This window comes from Tiliqua scincoides, chromosome 8, assembly GCF_035046505.1.
Source record: "Tiliqua scincoides isolate rTilSci1 chromosome 8, rTilSci1.hap2, whole genome shotgun sequence".
NCBI lineage: Eukaryota > Metazoa > Chordata > Lepidosauria > Squamata > Scincidae > Tiliqua > Tiliqua scincoides.
In genome coordinates, this window is record NC_089828.1 from 58,463,987 (window position 1) to 58,484,643 (window position 20,657).

Genomic DNA, 20,657 nt, shown 5'->3' on the forward strand with positions numbered 1-20,657 from the left:
AGGTGGCAGCCTCAAGGTGTTTACTCTAGAGTGCTGTTCCCTGTTGGATGCCTGCCTGCCACGCAGCTCTTAAAGGCGCAGCTGCCCCAGTGGGGGGGGGGAGGGAGGGAGAAAAGGGAATACTTAAGAGACCAAGAGAAGGCTCAAGGTGCCTGGAGCGCTGTCCCTGTTGGATGCCTGCCTGCCACGCAGCTCTTAAAGGCGCAGCTGCCCCAGTGGGGGGGGGAGGGAGGGAGAAAAGGGGACACTTAAGAGACCAAGAGAAGGCTCAAGGTGCCTGGAGCGCTGTCCCTGTTGGATGCCTGCCTGCCACGCAGCTCTTAAAGGCGCAGCTGCCCCAGTGGGGGGGGAGGGAGGGAGAAAAGGGGACACTTAAGAGACCAAGAGAAGGCTCAAGGTGCCTGGAGCGCTGTCCCTGTTGGATGCCTGCCTGCCTGCCACGCAGCCCTGGGGGGAGAAGGGCAAGTGGGTGCTGCTTCGGAGCTCCAGAGGGCGGTCCCGTCCAGGCAGCTGCCTGCCCGCCTGCTGTTCCCCCTCTGGGCGTGCTCAGCCGGGTGGAGGACGGCGCCTGGCTGGGCTCCGGAGATCGGCGGGCGATGGCTGCGGCCGCCCCAAGCGCGGGTCTCCCGTGGCTGCTTCTCCTCCTGCTCTGCTCCGGAGCCAGCCTGGGCAGCCAGGTGGGCCCCGGGAGCCGGGCGGCGGCGGCGCAGGTGAGGCTCAGAGGCGAGGCGCGCGGGTGGGGTGGCGGGGAGTTCCTCGGCTCAAAGTCGAGGGGGGGCCCTTCTGGCCACGCCAGGGAGCCTGCTGGAGACACCCTTTTGCATGTGCTGGGGGGGGGGATGTTCCGGCACTCTGCACGTGCTCAAGAGACCTCTGCACACTCACAGAAGTGTCCTTTGTTGTCCTGGGGAAACGGTGATGATTTTTGCCTGGGATTTCCACAGCCCCCGAAAGAGTCACAGGTTCATGGAGGCTCCTGCTGCTGGATCAGGCCCCCGACAGTCTTTTTGTTTCCAGCCAGAAGCCCCCAAACGAGGCATGAGACCAGCAGCCCTTTTCTCTTATTGATCTGTAGTGTCTGCTGTTGGCAGATAGACTGCCTCCAGCCACAGAGGCTTTACCTAGTTATCATGGTTGAACTCAGAGACCCAGTGGTGTAGCTGGAGGGGGTGCAAAGCGTAAAGTTTTGCAGGGAGCCTCACCACAGTGTGCAAGGGGCTCCTCACCCTTACCTTCAGAGCCATACCTTGGGGGGGGAGCAGCATGGAGGTGTAACTCCCTACAAAACTTAGTGCTTTGCACCCCCTCTAGCTACACCACTGCAGAGACCTCTTCTCTGCTAATCTGTCCAACCCACCCTAGTTTTAATGCCATTAGGTCAACATATGTGCTATAGTAGTTTGTCTGGTGTGTGTTTGTGTATGTGAGTGAGAGAGAGAATTGTGAACATACTAGTAGCCAGAGTGATTAGGACTGGGACTGTGCTGCATGTGGGAGTGGAGGGGTTAACTCTTCCTCTCCTGCTACAGTCTTGATGAAAGTTCCCCCCCCTTCCCATTCTTGACATTGCTATTGAGGAAAGTTGTCTCAGATGCACAAGAGTGAGAAATGTGTGGATTTCCCCAACACACACACACACACACACACACACACACACAGAGTAGCATAGCTAGAGGGGGTGCAAAGCACTAAGTCTTGCAGGAAGCCTCACCACAGGGGGGCCTCTCCTTTGGAGCCATTCCACCTCCATTTTGCTCCCCCTGCCTGGAATGGCTCTAGAGGGGGTGCAAGACTTAGTGATTTGCACCCCCTCTAGTTATGCCACTGTACACGCACACACCCAAGTCGATCCTTGCCTGACACCCGTCAGCCTGAGAGGCGTCTCTGGACATGCTGCTACCTGTGGCTGTCAAGCTGGGGGCAGCCCCTGCCTTAAGCAGCTGCATTTCTGCAGCCACAGCTTCCAAGTGTTTCTGCTTCAGGAACAGCCAGAGAGAGTCTGAAAAGGCGAGTGCGTTTTGGGGGTGTGCGGAAAACACAACAGCTTCATGTTCCCCTGAAGAGCTGCAGCAGGTTGCACAATGTTGGAAGCAGCCGAGGACGCTGGGGAAGAAATGAACTGTCAGGCTAAAACATATTGTGTGCAGGGAAGGGAGGATTGTTGAGAAGTCCTGTAAAGAAGGCCTGTTTCTCTGACTTATAGGGAAAGGGGAAGCAGAGTGATCCTGGAATGAAAAGATGGGGCCATGATCTAGCCCAGGGGTGCTCAAACCCCAGCCCAGGGGCCCTCAGGGACTCCCAATCAGGCCTGTGGTGAACCCCTAGTCTCCAATGAGCCTCTGTCCCTCTGGAGACTTGCTGAAGCCCATGCTGGCCCGATGCAACTGCTCACAGTGTGAGGGTGACAGTTTGACCTCTTGCATAAACTGTAGGATGAGGGCTCCCTCCACTGCTTGCTGTTCCATGTCTGTGATGCAGCAGTGGCAGTGAAGAAAAGGCCAGCCTTGCTTTGTGCAAGGCCTTTTATGGGCTTTGAGCTACTACAAGACCTGCATTCATTCATACAAGTTCCATCTCTAATATATTTATTTATGTAAATGTCTTCAAATTTGAAATGTAAATTAATTCTTTTTTTAATTAATTAATTAAATTCCACCACACAGAGATGATGAATTCATTAATGAGATGATGAATTAATTAATTCCACCACACAGAGATGGTGTGGCCCTTCTGCCAAAAAGTTTGGACACCCCTGATCTAGCCTAAGGCAACCACCTCAGTTGGCCTTATGGATGGACCGGCCTGAAAAAGCAGCACTGAATGATAAAAATATCAGGAGCAGAATTTGAAGGATGAAACTTGTTCTGTGGCCCTGCAGTCAGTGTTGCTGCTAGCAGGCTGTTTTGATGGTTTAGTAAAGGTTAATTTCCCAAAAGGGATTGATCGTTGCATATAAGTGTTTGTGGACAGCATTGGCTGCAGGGGTTTGTGGCTCTTGCAAGTATGTAGCCTGAACCTTTTTAAAATAATTTCATCCTTCTTCAAGGATCTTGGCCATGAAGGAGCCGCTGGCATTCCTGCTCTGGCTGCTGTTCCCCTCTCCCCCCACTTCATTATTCAGGGCAGGGAGGCTGCGCAGAGCGAACAACTTCTCCAGAGAGAACAACTTCTCCCCCCCAGCACATTTTTCCATAATGCTCTGCTGCTTGTTTCCTGCTGTCCTGGAATATTCTATAGAAAATGGCATACCCTGAAAGAGACTGACTGGGGGGGAGGGGGATTCTCGAAACTTGAAAAGCAGCTGGTTATTATGGCTTGAGGCTCAGGATGCAGTCCCCAGAGATCTGTGTCGACAACCATGGGTCAGTCTCTAAGGTACTACAAGGAGATTCTTTGTGTGTTTGCTGCAAGCAGAGGCTCTACTACCTCTCTAGAAGCTTTTAACCCGTTTGCTCAAACAGCAAAAATTGTTATGTTACTTTACCTTTTTAAAATAATTTCACCCTTCTTCAAGGATCTTTCCAGCATCACCCTGCCTTTATTTATCCGCACAACAACCTTGTGAGGTAGGTTAGGGTGAGAAAGGTAGTGACTGATCCAAGATCACCCAGAAAGCTTTGTGACTGGAAGCCTGGCCTCCCCTTGTCCTAGTCTGATACTGTAGGTCCTGTGAAAGTGACCAATCAATACGCTCATCTATATGTTAAATTTTAAACTGAGGAGTAAGCGCACAGAAAGGGCGGGAGCTGGTTGGCTTTCCTGAGTCAGGGAGTTCCACAGCCTTTCCATCTGTGTAGGCTGGAGCAGGGAAGGGGTTGACGGTGATGGAAATGGCCATATTGCAGGTGTCCCCAGTCGTGGAGAAGGAGGCAGAAGCGGATTAGAGAGTTGCACCTTCTGTCAGTGACCAGAAAGACACTTCAGGGAGAAGAATTTGAGGTGCAGAAAAGAACAGAAGAGGCTACTCCTGCGTGTTTTCTCATTGCTGGAGGAAAAATGATGCCTGGAGGATAATGTGCTTGAGAAGGCAGCCAGCATCTGTTCACGGCTGGCAGGGCCACAATGATGCCATCATCCGCCTCACATCCCGCACGCCCCTTAATTGAGTCTCTTCCAAAGCCTGACACACTGAGCCCATTTCAAAGTGCATATTTCTCTTTTACGCAGGGGTGCCAGTAGCAGGAGAGGAGCTGAGAAGCTCTCTAGGGGGCAAGAGTGCAAAAACAACCCAAGGAAGCTCAGAATGGATGGATGGCAGCTTTGGGGGTGGAAGGATTGCATGGCTGGGCAGTGGGGGCATCAACATTCCCACCTCCCCCCCCCCACCATTTTTCTCCTCAAATTTCCTCCCCCCTGCCCGGATTCCAGATGAGTTTAACCCTTTGGTAAACAGCAACAGTTGATCCTTGCACCAGCCATCCTGCGGCCTGGATTTTACTTCTCTGTGGTCTCTTCCTCCCCTACAACTGGACACATGTTCAGTTCTTCCACACGGAACACATTAATAACACAACCCAGACTGTCCCCCTCCCATGAAGTTTTTCCAGGTGTGTTGCATGTCGTGTTGAGCAGCAGAGCCTGGTGTCCAAGCAGCAGACTGGCCTCAGAACTGCTGAGAGTGGCTGGGAGCGCGATGTGGTCTCTCTGTGTTCTTTGGCTCCTTCCAAGCTGTATTTATTTCAGGAATCTGAGCTGGAGTCCTGATAAGGGCAAGGGAGTGCCTGGGAGAACAGAGCTGGTACAGACACTTGCTGGGGAATGAGGGGGTTTGGCTTGTGGCGGAATTAATTGCAAAGAAAAGCTTGTTTGCGGCTCAGAAGGGAAACAGTTCCTTGGTGTTTGGTGTGGAGTGAAAGGGATCTGAAGTCCTCTTCTGTTTTTGCCCTTGTGTTAAATTTTTAGATTGTAAGCCCTTCAGGGCAGAGACCCATCCTTTCACACTTTGTAAAGCATCATGTACAAGAAGGGTGCTCAGTCCAAATTTTGTTTGATGTTGCATTCAGAAGAGAACCTGATCCTGACCAATCACTAAAGTCAACCCAAGAGCTTCCCCCCACCACCACATAAAGTTGATCGTTAAACTTTTCATGTTGTAAAAAAAAAAGTATATTTTCTTTTTGGTTTTAGAGGTTTCTTGAGAAATATGGCTACTTAGATCGCACCCATCAAGACCTGGGACCAACACAGTTATCAGAAGCTATTAGGTAAGTGCAGTGACCATCAAGGGGATCAGGGGCGTCTTTGAACTTCTGCTTAGGGCTCTCGCCACACAGACTGCTCAGGCCTCTCGCCACATCCAGGACTTTTCTCTGAATTTTCAGTCTTCGTTAACAAAGAATTGATGTCTGCATGCTCTGCAGTGATGTTGGGACAGCCAGGCAATTCTAGCCAGTATGGAGTCAACCTGCTCTCAGTAGCATAGCTAGAGGGGGTGCAAAGTACTAAGTTTTGCAGGAGTCTGAACTTGCCGTGATAGCAGCCCCTCCCCTTCGGAGCCAATCTGGGCAGGGGGGAGCAAAACAGAGGCACTTACACAGCATGTCCAGGCGCCAGCGAAACTTAGTGGTTTTTACCTCTACTAGCTACCCCACTGTCCACTCCTGCTTTTCATTGTTCTGTCTAGTTAAGGCAGGGGTGCCCAAACCCCAGCCCTGGGGCCACCTGCGGCCCTTGAGGCCTCTCAATGCAGCCCTCAGGGAGCCCCCCATCTAAAATGAGCCTCTGGCCCTCTGGAGATTTGTTGGAGCCCACACTGGCCCAAAGCAACTGCTCTCAGTCTGAGGGCGACTGTTTGATCTCTCGCATGACCTGTGGGATGAGGGCTTCCTCCACTGCTTGCTGTTTCACATCTGCGATGCAGTAGCTGCAGCAAAGGAAAGGCCAGCCTTGCTTTGTGCAAGGCCTTTTATAGGCCTTGAGCTATTGCAAGACCTTCGTTCATTCATATAAGTTCATCTTTAATATATTCATTTATGTAAACTTATGTAAATTTATTCAAATTTTAAATGTAAATTAATTCTTTTTCCCCCCTGCCCCCGACACAGTGTCAGAGAGATGATATGGCCCTCCTGCCAAAAACTTTGGACACCCCTGAGTTAAGGCACTGAGATGATTGGCAATTATTTTTTCCCCAGTGCAATTAAATAACGTTATTTCAGACAAATTGGACTGTTGTATTTAGTCATATTTAGATTAGATGGTTCCACTGAGCCACCATGGGAAATACCTAACAATAGACCCCCTGCCGCCATGAAACTGTCTAATCCACTTCTGGTTCATTTTAGCCCAACATTGTCCATCCTAAATGGCAGCAGCCCTAAAAGGGAAAGGGAAGAGTGCAGAGGGGTGCTTAACTCTTCCCTGCCTGTCACAGCTACTTTTTGCCAGCCAAAGTGCCCAGGCACATGTTTGCCACAGCTGGGAAGGGAAGTGCAGGAGAGAAAGCTGCTGCAGGGGAAGAGTTAAAGATGCCTCCCCCCCCCCTCCCCAGGCTTCTTGCTCCCTGTTGATTTTTGGATCAGCCTCCTGGATTTCCCTCTCCTCTCTCCACAGACTGGTTCAGCCTAAGGACTGACCTAGGAGCACAGAGCTGGCTGCCCTGTGTTCTCTCTGTCACTTTCCTTGTAAGGCCTGGATTAGCCTCCTGTTGCGGGCGAGATCTCTGCTCGTGCAGCGGTTCCGAGCCAGCTGGGAGATTCCAAGAATGCCATTGCTGTGACTTGGCCTCAGGCCATCTTCAAGCGCTCCTGTGGGACACTTGCTGCCTGGGCTCCCCTCCTTTGCTGCCACCTCCAGAATCCAAGAGCCCTCCTGTCTTGCTTGTTGCTTGGAGGGACCACAGCTCAGTGGTTGACCCTTTGCTGTGCTTGCAAGAGATGCCAGGCATTTCCCAAAGGACCCCTGTCTACCCAGGAACTCAAGAGCTGCTGCCACGCAACATGTGCTGAGCTCCTTTCAATAGGGATTGAACCTGGGTTCTTCGGCATGCAAATCGGGGGCTCTGCTACTGACTTGCAAGCCCTTCCGCATTAGCAGAGCCCTCTTTGGGGCCTGGCCTTGTCCAGGAGTTGAACCCAGACCCTTCCGAATCCAAAATGAAGTTCCCTTCGAACCAGAAGTCTTGTGCACAAATCAGCTTCCTTTCTTTTTCTCCTCCAGGGAATTTCAGTGGGTGTCCCGCCTGCCCCTCAGTGGCACCTTGGATGCCTCCACAGTGCGGCGCATGGGACTTCCCCGATGTGGAGTGAAGGATGCTGAGAGCCGCGCTGTCTGGGAGGAGCGTGTGGGCACTCTGTTCCCGGGACCGAGGGCTGGGAGGAAGCGCAGGAGGCGGTACTTGCATCAGAGTAAGTCCTTTGGGGGTTTGCAGAAGTGTTTCTTCCCTGGGCGTTCAGGACCTCCACACTGCCAAGTTCCCACTGCTCAGATAGACTGCTCCTGCTCCAAGCCTTTGTGCAAGCAACTTGTTGACTGCTCTTGCTCAGTCTCTCAGAAGGTGGCTCTTTTCTAGCAGCTGAATGTACTTTGCTGCGTTAGGCTGCAGGGCTAGCAGGAAGCTCCAAGAGCCTCACCACCACCTTACCTGGTCAGCTGCCTGCACTAAGCCTTTTGGTTAACTTCTTGCTAAACTGAGTACCTAAAGCATGGGATAGATGTGATATTTCTGGGATAAATTATTCTACAATTGGGTCTTCGTTACCAGAAAGGCCCTGACCACAGTTGCCACCCACCTGGTCAGCTTGGGGGGGGGGATGGACCTGAAAATGGGTGTGTGTTGATAAGATACTGTCAAGGGGGGGGAGGGAAGCGATCTTTAAGTGATCATAGGAATTACAGTCCTGAAACGTGCTGGAATCCCTAGCATGTATGCACTGCTGAAACAGAGACGCCTGCGTTGGCTCGGTCATGTCGTGAGAATGGATGATGGCCGGATCCCAAAGTAGCTCCTCTCTGGAGAACTCATGCAGGAAAGCGCCCTACAGGTAGACCACAGCTGCGATACAGGGACATCTGCGAGAGGGATCTGAAGGCCTTAGGAGCGGACCTCAACAAGTGGGAAACCCTGGCCTCTGAGCGGCCCGCTTGGAGGCAGGCTGTGCAGCATGGCCTTTCCCAGTTTGAAGAGACACTTGGCCAACAGTCTGAGGCTAAGAGGCAAGGAAGGAAGGCCCATAGCCAGGGAGACAGACCAGGGACAGGCTGCACTTGCTCCCAGTGTGGAAGGGATTGTCACTCCCAAATCGGCCTTTTCAGCCACACTAGACGCTGTTCCAGAACCACCATTCAGAGCGCGATACCAGAGTCTTTTGAGACTGAAGGTTGCCAACAATGTAGGAATTACAGAATCAAATTTCCTTTTCTGTGCTGTGTTGTGGCTGCACAAGAGCACATCTGGTAAAACTTTACACAAAAAGGTTCTTGATGTACAACTGCATCAAGTTTGCAATTTTTTTAATTGATGTTGTCGACATAAAAGGGGAAGAATATGCAAATGAATGGAAAGAAAAAGTTGTGATAAGCATCACAGGCTTCAGTTCTTGAATGAATTTTAGGAATTCTAGTTAAACCAGAATCCAGGACTAGTGGAATGCGGGGCGGAAGAAAGAGGATCGATAAGGGGAGGAGCTGTAGAACTCCCAAGTCCCCTGCCTGCAAATTAAGGGATTGTAGGGTTAAAATTAGCTCTCAAAGGGCACAATCCTAACCAGGTCTACTCAGAAGTAAGACCTGTTTTGTTCAATAGGTCTTACTCTCAGGAAAGTGTGGTTAGGATTGCAGCCTAAGCTGCGCCCAGAAACAAACTGGGAGTCAAAGAGAATCTCTTGCCCAGATGAAATCAGCATAATGTACATAGTGAAGTTTTGGGTGCTGGAACTGAATTCTCCCTCTTTGCCAGCTTGTTCCTAGACAGCCACAGCTGTACTTCAGCCATGGGAAATGTTAATGGGGAGATTAGGTAATCGCTTTGCGAGATGTCAAACTGTGCCTGACAAGGCAGCATCTGTTCTGGACGGCTGGATCGCAGCACCAGAGATGGAGTGGCCCTGATGTTCCATGCACTGCTTTTAGCACGCCTGCCTTTAAAAATATGAAATGGGGCTCTGGAAGGCCTCTGCCATACAACAATGCAAACCTTGCAGATTGAGAGTCTGACTACATGCTACACAGATCAGGCAAGAGCTCTTTCTTTTGAGAGCTCCGGCAGTTTCCTCACCAACAGACAGAAATCATTTGAGATTTGTAGAGGACCCAAAGCTGTGGGGGAATCAGGCTCAATCTTGACAGTCACCGGGCCCAAGATCAAGTTCAAAGGGGGTAAATGTAAAGGTATAGGAACCAAAAAATCAGGGGTACAAGTGCAGGATGGATGAAAACCTGGTTTGGCAGCAGCACGTGTAAGAAAGACTTCTGGTGTCCTGGTGAACCACAGGTTGAGTCAGTGGCCAGTGCACTGCTGGTGTGGATTTAAACAGAAGCATGTGCAACCTTCTGATTTTAGAAATGGGTTATGTCAGAATGCCAGATGCAGGGGAGGGCACCAGGATGCAGGTCTCTTGTTATCTGGTGTGCTCCCTGGGGCATTTGGTGGGCCGCTGTGAGATACAGGAAGCTGGACTCGATGGGCCTATGGCCTGATCCAGTGGGGCTGTTCTTATGTTCATCTGACAAGGGAGGGCACCAGGATGCAGGTCTCTTGTTTTCTGGTGTGCTCCCTGGGGCATTTGGTGGGCCGCTGTGAGATACAGGAAGCTGGACTAGATGGGCCTCTGGCCTGATCCAGCGGGGCTGTTCTTATGTTCTTACGGAGTCCAGATTGTGAGCGGTAACAATTCCACCTCCTCGCAATTCAGCCCAGGAGAGAAGCGCACACTTGGCAGCCAGTGTGTTGCTTTGATTGTAGCTGCTGCTTTCTTCCTCTGCCTGGGACTTGAAGCCTCCGGGGATCCTTGCAAACAGCTGCCACAGTGCCGGTGTCACGTTTCAAGCTCAGAATTTTAATAGCTTTAGTCATTTTGTGGCTGTTGCCCTCGGGAGTCGAGTAGATCTGCACCACACCCAGTGTCTGGTGTGGTCTCCCCTGTCGGTGGGAGAGAGGCAGAGGAGGCCAAGCTGGGCTTCACTGTGAGATGTGTATCCAAAAGCGAGGTGTCTCGTGGGGAGGGGCTGTCGTTTGGTGGAAGACCATCTGCTCATGTGCAGAAGAGCCCAGTTGGAATCCCTGACACCCCCGCCCTGAAGCTCTTCTTTACTGGAGATGGAACCCAGCTCCTTCTTCAGACAACTCAGGCGCCACCACCGAGCTGTGGGCTCTTCCCCTTTATACCTGAAGCGCCTTTCTCCTGAGTCAGATTGTTGGACTCTCCACCCTGGGATGACTGCCTGCTCTGCTCGGATGACAGAACCCTCTGGCATCCTGGGCAGAAGACCATGTTTCCCATCACCTGGTCCCTAAAACCCTAACTGGGGGTAACAGGCAATGAATCTGGGGCCTTCTACACGAGAGGTGAAGTCAGGTTGCGTGTTGTTGTCCCTGTTGGTCAATCAGAATGGTGCTAACCCCACTTTTGGTGCTCACTGTCAATCATCTTTCTTGTGCGTATTTTCTTGTCCAGCAAGCCTTACATCTGCATCCTAGCCACAGAGTATTAACCCCCCCCCCTCCAGTGGCTTGCTGTAGGAGTGTCTGAAGTAGGAGAGTGATTTAAGCAGGACAGTGGAAATCTTGCCCCCCTCCTTGGAAGAAACCCAAAGCAGCAACTGTGGGCCCCCTATCGCTGGTATTTTAGGCTCCCTCAGTGTCTCCCTCGACCAGTCCTGCTGGTGAGCTCACTGTTTATCTTGCCTTCTCGCAGGAAGCAGCCCAGTCAGAGCCCCAGCCTGCGTCTCCCTTCAAAAAGGAAACCCTTGCTGGAGATTTGCAAGCTCAGGAAAATGATTTTTGTCTTTGTTTTGCAGTCAGGCCTAGAGCCGTCGCCAAGGGTGTGTTAAGGAAGCTGAGTTCTGGGGTCAGGTTGTAAGTCATGTCATAAAAATTATTTTTTTTAAGATCAAGGTTCTAGTTCTTAGTACCGGAATCCAATCTCTACTCACTAAAGTCCTTTTTCACTCAAAGGTTCCTGCCATCTTGTCTTTCTTCCCACCGGCGTCTGACTGGCCGTGGTGGGAAGTGGGGTGCTGAGATGAGCTGGAGCTGTTTTGACCTCAGCCCGCAAGGCTCTCAAAGCGCCCTCTCCAGCCCCTGCTGCAGAACTCCCTCTGTTTTGCAGGCGGCAAATGGTACCAGCGGCACCTGACTTTCCGGGTGGTGAATTGGCCCTCCTATTTGCCGCAGCAGCAGGTCCGCCTCGCGGTGACAGCGGCCTTCGAGCTCTGGAGCAACGTCTCCTCTTTGGTGTTCTGGGAGGCAACAGGGGACTCTGCGGACATCCGCCTGACTTTCTTCCATGGGGACCACAATGATGGAGTTGACAACGCCTTTGACGGACCAGGTGTGCAGGCTGCTCCTTCCGCAGAATGCTTCTTTTTGATGGGGGGGGGCCCCTCCAGATTAAGGAGCAAGGAGGTTTGCTATAAGGGTGACAAAAGATCAGGGGTGTCCAAGGCGCTTTCCAAAATTGCCATAGAAACACTAGACTGAGCAGCGCATGCCTTCTAAAATCTGGAGTAGCACCAGCATGGCTGCTTTTTTGTTTTTATTTTTCACACTTTTATCCCTCCTTCCTCCAAAGAGCTTAGGGCAGTGGACATATCTCCTTCTCTCTTTTTGCCCATGCAACAACCCTGTGAGGTGGGTCAGGCTGAGAGAGATTGACTGGTCCAAGATCACCCTGGGAGATGCATGACTGAGCAGGGATTTGAGCCTGGAACTTGCAAGTCTAGGTTTAATTATATTTCCTCTCTGTTTCCAGGGGGTGCCTTGGCTCATGCGTTCTTCCCACGCCGGGGCGAGGCGCATTTCGACAACGATGAACGGTGGTCGCTGGACAGCGGCAAAGGCCGCAACCTCTTTGTGGTGGTGGCGCATGAAATTGGGCACACACTGGGCCTGGAGCATTCCCCGGTGCGCAATGCTCTGATGTCCCCCTATTACAAGAAGCTGGGCAAGGATTTTGTCCTCAGCTGGGATGACATCCTGGCTATCCAGAATTTATACGGTAACTCTAGCTTTCTTGTATTCCACCCTCTCAATGCTTAATTTCTCAAGTATGATCGGGGGGCGCACACTCAGAGACCCACATTATCAGACAAGGGCCACTGTTGATCAGCCATGCAGTACAGCTTCAAGTGGAAACACCCACTCTATCTCTGGGCTCATTGCGCAGGTAGGAAAACATTTGGGTACAGGAGTTGGACAGACAAAGGAAGGATTATGTGATTCAATACATTTTATTTTGCTGCCATAGGAGTTATGCATGTTACTCATGGTGAACCTTCAGGGTAGGCTGGGCTTCAAAGCTACATAAATATATTTACAACTTCAGGTTGCAGAACTGAGTTCTTCAGGACACAGAATTCTGATTGTTGTTTAAGCAGAACGGTGGACTGTTCACCCATGGAGGTTCCATGTAGTTATCATTCCCTGTAGCCACTGATGGGTCCATCTTCAATATGCAAGCCCGGAAATGTGGCCTGTTGATTGGGCTTTGTGATTTCTTTTTTGCAGGGAAACCTCTCCGGGGTCCAGCAGTCCAGCTTCCGGGAAAATTGTTTACCCATTTCCAGGACTGGAGCCAGGATCTCAAAGACAGAAATCGGCAGGAGGGCCACCTCAGTCCCCATTACTGCTGGTCATTCTTTGACGCCATAACTGTCGGTAAGAACTGATAGAGAAGTACTGCCACCTTGGAACTAAGCCACCTAACTGTGAATTTGCAAGTCCCAGGTTCAGATTTCACTGGGGAGGGGGGGCAACTCCATTATCCCATGGCAGTATTGAATAAGAAATCTCCTTCTGGGTCTCGTGGAAGGTCCATTTAGCCCAGCCTCTTTCTCAAAGTAGCCAAAAGGAAGCCCCCAAACAGGGTGTGACAGCTGTTGCTTCCCATCAACTAGTATTCAGAGGTAGACTGCTTCTGACCATGAAGGTTCTGGCAAACCTCCCAGCTAATACCTTAACCTGCAAAAAAATCATGCTGCTCTTTAGAAGGTAGAGTAGCAAAACGAAGGCAAGGTAATGGCTGCTGATATGGGTGCTCTCTCACCAATCTGCTGCCTGAGGCAACTGCCCTCAGTTGGCCTCGTGGATGGGCCAGCCCTGTTGATGATTGAATCGCTTCTCCTCAACTGAGAGCCAGGATGGTGCAGTGGTTCAAGTGCTGGACCCAGACCTGGAAGATCTGGATTCAAATCTCCCCTCAACCACGAAGCTTCCTGGCTGACCTTGGACCACGATCTCTAAGCCTCACCTATCTCACAGGGCTGTTGTGAGGACAGAAGGAGAGGAGGAAGCACATACACCACCCTGAACTGCTTGGAGGAAGGGAGGTACAAAAGCGTGAAGAATAAATAAGCCAGTTGCCGCTTCTTGTGATTAGGGGTTTGGTTCTGATTCAAAGCAAGCAGGAGATCTAAGCTTTGGATTTGATTCCAGCTACTGAACCAGGCCTAAGTTTGGAGTCCTGGTTTGGCTTGGCTCCCGACAAAGCCTGGAACAAACTCGCTGGCCAGTGACCATCTAACAGCCACCTCTCTGATTCTGTGCAGATTTGGCAGGCCAGGTCTATATCTTCAAAGGGGGCTACTATTGGACCGTGTCCAGAGGAGGCCACACGGAGGGCCCAGAACCGCTCCGCACCAAGTGGCCAAGGCTGCCCCCCACCATTGACGCTGCTGCCTTCTCGGAGGAAGATGAAAAATTTTATTTCTTCAAAGGTAGTAACAGTTGATTGTCCATTTGAATCCTCCTCTCTGCCTTTGGAAACCTTATGCAGGGCCTTCTGTCCTGCCCCTCCCCTGAGCTCCCGCTTGAATCTGTTTCTCAATTGCAAACACCTCGGGGCAGGGGGCCTATCCTCTCATTACTTGTGAAGCCCCATGTTTGTGGACAGAGCTCCATAAATATATGCTCTGCTGGGTGGGATCGGTTTGACCTCACCTGGAAGACTGTTGTTATTATTAACAATATTTATATACTGCTTTTCAGTGAAAAGTTCCCAGGGCGGTTTACAGAGAAAATCAAACAAGTTATTAAGAGTTACTGCACTGCTGGCCTGTCCATGCGGCCACCTGAAAAGAACCTCTTTCCATGATCCTCACATCCTGCTGTGAAACCCAGAAGCGCTGGACTTCCAGATTCGTTTACAGGGACGGCGCAAATGCGCTTCAGAAGTGCTAGATAAATAAGTGTCGCTGTTGTGAGTCATCTAAAAAAAACCCAACCTTTTCCTCCTCTCACACACACATTTACAAGTTCAGCTGCATTTCGAGAATCAGCCCGGCTTATACATGTGTGTGGTTGCACAATCAGGAGGTAAACACTGCTGCCTCCTACTGGTTGGGAACAGGATATCAGCTCCTTTGCCTTTGTGCATGTACAGACCGGCTTAACTTGCTTCTGTTAGCATCCAACCTGATTTATTCTAAGGTCAAGCTTAGTCCTGGCCCTCATTTTCCAGATTGAGGGTTCGTCGGGAGTCCCCACAGCCACTGATCAAATTGTCCTTGTTGTCCAGCAGTAATGATGTAAACCTAACAACAAGCAACAAGGACCCTGGCTGATTAAAAAAAATTGCTTTAACCCAATGCACATGCCCGATCTTGTCTGATCTCGGAAGCTAAGCAGGGTCAGGCCTGGTTAGTACTTGGATGGGAGACCACCTGGGAATACTGGGTGCTGTGGGCTTATACCATGATCTCGGAAGCTAAGCAGGGTCAGGCTTGGTTAGTACTTGGATGGGAGACCGCCTGGGAATACCGGGTGCTGTAGGCTTCTACCATGATCTCGGAAGCTAAGCAGGGTCAGGCCTGGTTGGTACTTGGATGGGAGACCGCCTGGGAATACCGGCTGCTGTAGGCTTCTACCATGATCTCAGAAGCTAAGCAGGGTCAGGCCTGGTTGGTACTTGGATGGGAGACCGCCTGGGAATACCGGCTGCTGTAGGCTTCTACCATGATCTCAGAAGCTAAGCAGGGTCAGGCCTGGTTAGTACTTGGATGGGAGACCGCCTGGGAATACCGGGTGCTGTAGGCTTATACCATGATCTCGGAAGCTAAGCAGGGTCAGGCCTGGTTGGTACTTGGATGGGAGACCGCCTGGGAATACCGGGTGCTGTAGGCTTATACCATGATCTCAGAAGCTAAGCAGGGTCAGGCCTGGTTAGTACTTGGATGGGAGACCGCCTGGGAATACCGGGTGCTGTAGGCTTCTACCATAGTCTTTCGCAACTGAAGGTTGCCAACCATTTTAACCATCCATTGCAGTTCACACCTCTATGGCCAGGAGCTGGGAGCAAAAGGGGCAGCAGCTTCTCCACCCACTAAAAGGAACAGAGCAGGAGTGGTGTGTGTTTCTGTTCCCTGCACTTCTGGGCTTTCTCCAAGGTGAAGAGATGTGATGATGCAATGGGCTGGATCCCCCCCCCCCCCCGTTCTCTGTGGAGATATTCTAATCCTAGCCTTCCTCCAAGTAGCTGTCTGGCTGTCCTCCCACTTTATAATTGCAAGCACCCTGTGAGGCTAGTCAGTCGGATGGTGATTGGCTCCAGGTCACCCAGAAAGCAGCACGGCTGAGGATTTAGACCTTGGTCCCTCTTCATTTGTAGTCTGACACTCTCACCACTACGCAACACTGCCTACAAACGCCTCCTCTCTCTCTGTCTGTCACCCTCTGCAGGTGGCCGGTGCTGGCGCTACAGCGGCTCTTCCCTGGAAGGCGGCTTCCCCCGCAAGTGCAGCAGTGCCGGTGATCTCCCCCGCCACCCGGACGCAGCTCTCTATTTCAGGCCTCTGCACCGCTTGGTTCTTTTCAAGGGTCCCAAGTACTTTGTGGTGAATGAGGAGGCCCTCAAGGTGGAGCCGTACTACCCCCGCAGCCTGAAAGACTGGGGTGGGGTCCCAGCCATGGCGAACGGGGCGCTCACCCATCCAGACGGCTTTGTGTACTTCTTTCGAAACGAGCAGTTCTGGAAGTTTGACACGGACAAGCTGAAGGTGGTGGAAACTGGGAAGTGGGCCTCGTGGCTGCCGTGGCTCGGCTGTCGGGAGGCAGACTTGAGTCAGGCGGTGCTCTGATTTCCCTGGGGGGAGTCGTGTTTGGTCGTAGCAGATCTCCAACTGTTAGAACGTGTGGGACTGCCTGCTGGACAGCGTTCACCTTTGCCCTTGGCTTGGATGCAAGCAGATTGAAAACTAAAAGGAACCAGCAAGACCCAAGTTAGCCTTGAGATCACTGCAAAAGAAACCCTGAGAAACAGAATGGGGTGTGAATGGATGAAGGTTTACCTGTTGGCCCAAAGACAAAATATGAAAGAACGGGATGGACCAGCACACAGCATTTTGCAGGGCCCTGTTCAGAAGAAGTTGGCCAAGCAGAAGAAAGGCCAAGCAGAAGAAGGGCTGGGCAATTGGTGGCACCTCTCTGTGGAGGTCATGCATGCCCTAAGAACCACTTGCTGAGCTTAATACCTTCTCCTGTCTTCCATCTTTGTCCCAAACCTGGTTGCCATCCTCATTTTATCATGAGGATAAAATGGAGGACCTGCTTCTCAGCGGTTATCTTAGAAGGGCCTACTGTATGCTGTACACTCTAACTCATTGTCCACTTGAACATCTGTTGTGGGGTCTTGTGTTACAGTTGTCAGTGACATCCATCGCCACCACCTTTTGCTGACGGTGTCTCCCCTCTCTTGTCCACAAAGACGTGGACGGCCATTTTTGTAGGATGCTGAGATTTTTGTTTATTACTCCTAACTTGACCCCACATGTCAAGTGTGTTGTGACCTCCTTGCATACTGCAGTTGTGCAAGGATAAACGGGAGGGACAGAGACGTGTTGGGTGAGGACCCCAAGCAAGCCTGGGAGCTGAATGGAGAGTTGAACCCAAGGCGCCTCCATAGGAAGTCATGCTTGGTGCACTTCAATGCACTGCCCCAAGGCTGTTGGCTCCCCTGCAGCTCTTGGCCCCATAGTCTCAGCCTTTTGTAGTTCACACACCTGACAGGTGCTGTGGGTGTGTCTGCTGTCACTTGAACGCACTCTAGGATATTCCAGTGAAAGGATTAGCCTGTCATTGCTTCCACACTTACATCCACAGACTGGGATGAAACGGACAACTTGCCAGAGGGTTACCCTAGAACTGGAAAGCACATCACTGCAAACCTACTCAAGAAAATTTGTGTTCCAGTGAACCGTTCTGTACCATAGAACTCCACTGCTCAGGAGGACAGAGCTCACCTGGAGCACTACTGATGCTGAGTAATCATGGGCACTAACTCATTGGATTAACTATGGGAAGCTCATTTTTCCTGAGGTTGTCGTCCTTTGCCTGGATTGTACTACTGCAGAATGGGGGGCTGTTAGGATTGAATATTGCTCCCTCTGAAAATGAAATCTGCCAAGTAGATATATAACATGGCAGAGAATAAATTAGATGAGAACCTCTATTCCTGATCTGCTGAATTTCAGCATGCGGGGATTTTTAAAAAATACAGTTAATATGGAGGAATATTCAACCACTTAGGTTTTCTACTTGGGAAATACTAGGTTTGAGTGACTGGCCCTCCTTAAGACTGCTGGTTATACTTTTTTTTTCTTTTTTCCTCCATCTTGCTGTGTACAATGTAATGTCTTGGAAAAATGTAAAATCATTTGTATCAAGAAATGAGCCTAAGAATCTTGCTAATTCTCTTGAGGACCTGAGGTGGTGGCCAGGAAAGACCAAGTTAATGATAACTGCATGACAGTGATGTAGCTGTACGGCTCCATTTTGCTCCCCCCGCCGGGAATGGCTGCGAAGGGAGGGCCCGCTTGCCCGCCCCACTGAGCCTCCCCACTGGACTGGCCGCACCGCCCCCCCCACTAGCTACACCACAGCTACATAATTTCTGAGGGATAAACGGAGGCTGTGGCACAAGTTTTATGCCTCCGACTTTAGCCATAGTTAAATAGGTATAAATACCTTCCTCTTCCCCCCCAGTCTGCAATTGCTCAGAGTGAACAAGACTGAGTTAGGTGAATCAGTGGTCTGGCTCTGTCTGAGAGAGTCTGTACAGCAGTTCAGGGCTGGCAGTTGCTCCCCTCCCGAAGGGCTGCAAAAGATGCCCCCCCCAGTCAGGAGAGCTGCTGGTGTAGACCAGTGATTTTCAGTGGTTTTTCTTCCCACTGACCTCTATGGTCTTCACCGCTCATGATCCAGTGGAGACTCTTCCAGGGTCTGCAGCTCTGTTTCTCGGGCAACTGTCTGTCGTAATGAAATGTGTGTCCTTCTTCCTCCGCCGGCTGCGCAGATGGAGGAACTGAGACCAGCAGTTTGTTACTATATAGACACTTGCCCTAGAAACAGCCACAGAATTCGGAAGTGTTTTTTTTTTAGTGATTTTCACCACTGTGCTCCAAACTCCCACGGCTCACCTGTGGACCTGTCACAGCTCACCAATGGGCTGTGGCACATCAGTTAAAAATAGGTAAAGCAGCCATTTTCAACCACTGTGCCATGGCACACTGGTGTGCTGTGAGCGGTCCACAGGTGTGGCATAGGAATTTGGGGAAAGGTCATTTATTAATAGGGCTAATGAGAGATGTGAGCCCCCACTGGCAGCATGGTGTGCCTTGTCAATTGTCAAAAACCTGGTGGTGTGCCTTGAGCATTTTAGTGCCTTGTCAGTGTGCCATGAGATGAAAAAGGTTGAAAATCACTGACCTAAAGTGATGGTTGGATGGAGCAAGTGTTTGACTCAGTGGTTGGCAGCTTCTTAAGTATTTGTTCTGGGCCCAGGAATGTTGAGTCCTGACCACAAAGCTGCCAATCTTCCCTTTCTCACTCTTAAGATTTGTCCTCTTCATGCTGCATCTTGCCAACGCTGACCCACATCGGCTTTGTATTGACAAACTACTTACTGGGTGGCAGCCTGTGGGCCGGGGCTGGAAATTTCTGCGCTGGTCTGCGGCTGCTTTCTGCCAGTGATTTTGCAATAGGCAGAGAGGCCAGGGCATTTGTTTGCTGTTTCTCTCTTGGCAGAAAACAGTGTTTCTGTACTGAAATAAGGACCTTGTGAGATGTGGCCCAAGAGTGCGGTGTTTGGAACTCGCATTGTATTTTTCTTAAATGCAGGGGATTGTGGGGAGGGGCTAGTGTGGATCAGGGCTGTTGCATGGAGGGGGGCATCTAGCCCTTCCCCCCACCAGGTGACAGCCCTGATTTGAGTCCTACAAATTTGCTGTTAGCCATAGAGGAGAAAATTTACAGCACAAAACGGGTGCCCTTCCAGCCTTGTGGTTCACCTAATCTCTGAGATCTGGTATCATTCAGTGGCTGAGAGATGGAGCTGTGAATCAGGAACTCGGCAGCCACAGGCAAACCCCTCCCTCCCAGACTCATAGCCCAGTCCTAACCTGTACTGGAATAGGCAGGCCAAAGGGCCTGGGCCATATCCAGCACAGGGCAGGAAGTGAAAGGAGTGCAACTCAGAGAAAGCGGACTCTTGTCCCCTTCCCCTGAGTAATGCCCCAGTCACCTCAGTGGGGCTACTTGAATCTGTAGCAGTGAAACCACTGGTGTGAAATCTGTGCCAGCAAAATCACTGGTGCAGATCAAAGTAGTACCAGGCTGCTCTGGAGGGGCTTAGGATTTGGCAAAAGTGCTGAAGGGCTGTCTCACCCCCCTCCTGGACCCGGCCTGCTCACCACCTGCCCTCCTCCGCCTTGAAATGCCCCCATTCTGCCCTCTCAAACACCCCATGCCCTCTGCTCTTGGCTGGCATGAACTCACTGGGTCTGGGTGGCACAGAGGCTGAACATGGCACACGTGTGACGCTCCTGGGCCAGCTAAAGGGGCTCGTGCCAGCCCAATGGAGAATTGGGATTGCACTCTCTCTCTCCTGTAATATGAGGATAATGATCCTCACTTTGCAAACTTATTGTAAGGCATATGTCAAGATAATGCATACGTGCTTTGCACACTCAGAAAAAGCACCATACGAGTGTGCTTGTACAAATGTCAGGGGTTCTTATTGACTCTCACTAATGTCTTCCTTATTCCCCCTTTCCCATAAATCTGCCCCCAAATGCACCAACGCAGAAGCGACGCTTAGAAGGAGCGAGGCCGACTTTCACAAACTTTATTCCCAAGCGTTCAAGGGGCGCCTTGGATTCCTTTTCTCCATTTACCCACAGTCCAGCAAAACTCACGCTTTAAAATGCACCCACAACATCCAGTCAGTGGTGCAGGTAAACCTGGCTAGGCTTTGGCCCTGAAGGAAGAACCTCTGAAGTCCATAGCTGTGCAAAAGGCTTCCTGTTGTTTGGTGGGCCTTTCTCCACTTACAGCCTCTTCAGTTCCCCGTCTTCCATTTCCTCTGGAACAGCCGCCTGGTCTATGGAGCCTGAAATAAAGCAGAAGGGCAAGTGACTGCTGAGTTGAGAAAAGGCTCAAAGGAGTTCTAGTACTCAGTGGTCACCAAGTGCAATTGATGAGCTGGAGACCCAGGACAGGCAGGAGGAAG

General features: G+C 51.1%; 1 protein-coding gene across 1 annotated transcript; it reads left to right on the forward strand.

Moving 5' to 3' along the window:
- The first annotated feature begins 566 nt into the window (after positions 1–566).
- On the forward strand, positions 567–20,026 carry MMP28 (matrix metallopeptidase 28). Its single transcript, XM_066635917.1, has 8 exons — positions 567–710; positions 5,128–5,204; positions 7,159–7,346; positions 11,268–11,489; positions 11,910–12,155; positions 12,665–12,814; positions 13,705–13,872; positions 15,833–20,026. Exons 1-8 carry the CDS (start codon positions 597–599, stop codon positions 16,228–16,230), a joined length of 1,563 nt encoding a protein of 520 aa, XP_066492014.1. The 5' UTR covers positions 567–596; the 3' UTR covers positions 16,231–20,026.
- Positions 20,027–20,657: the final 631 nt, after the last annotated feature.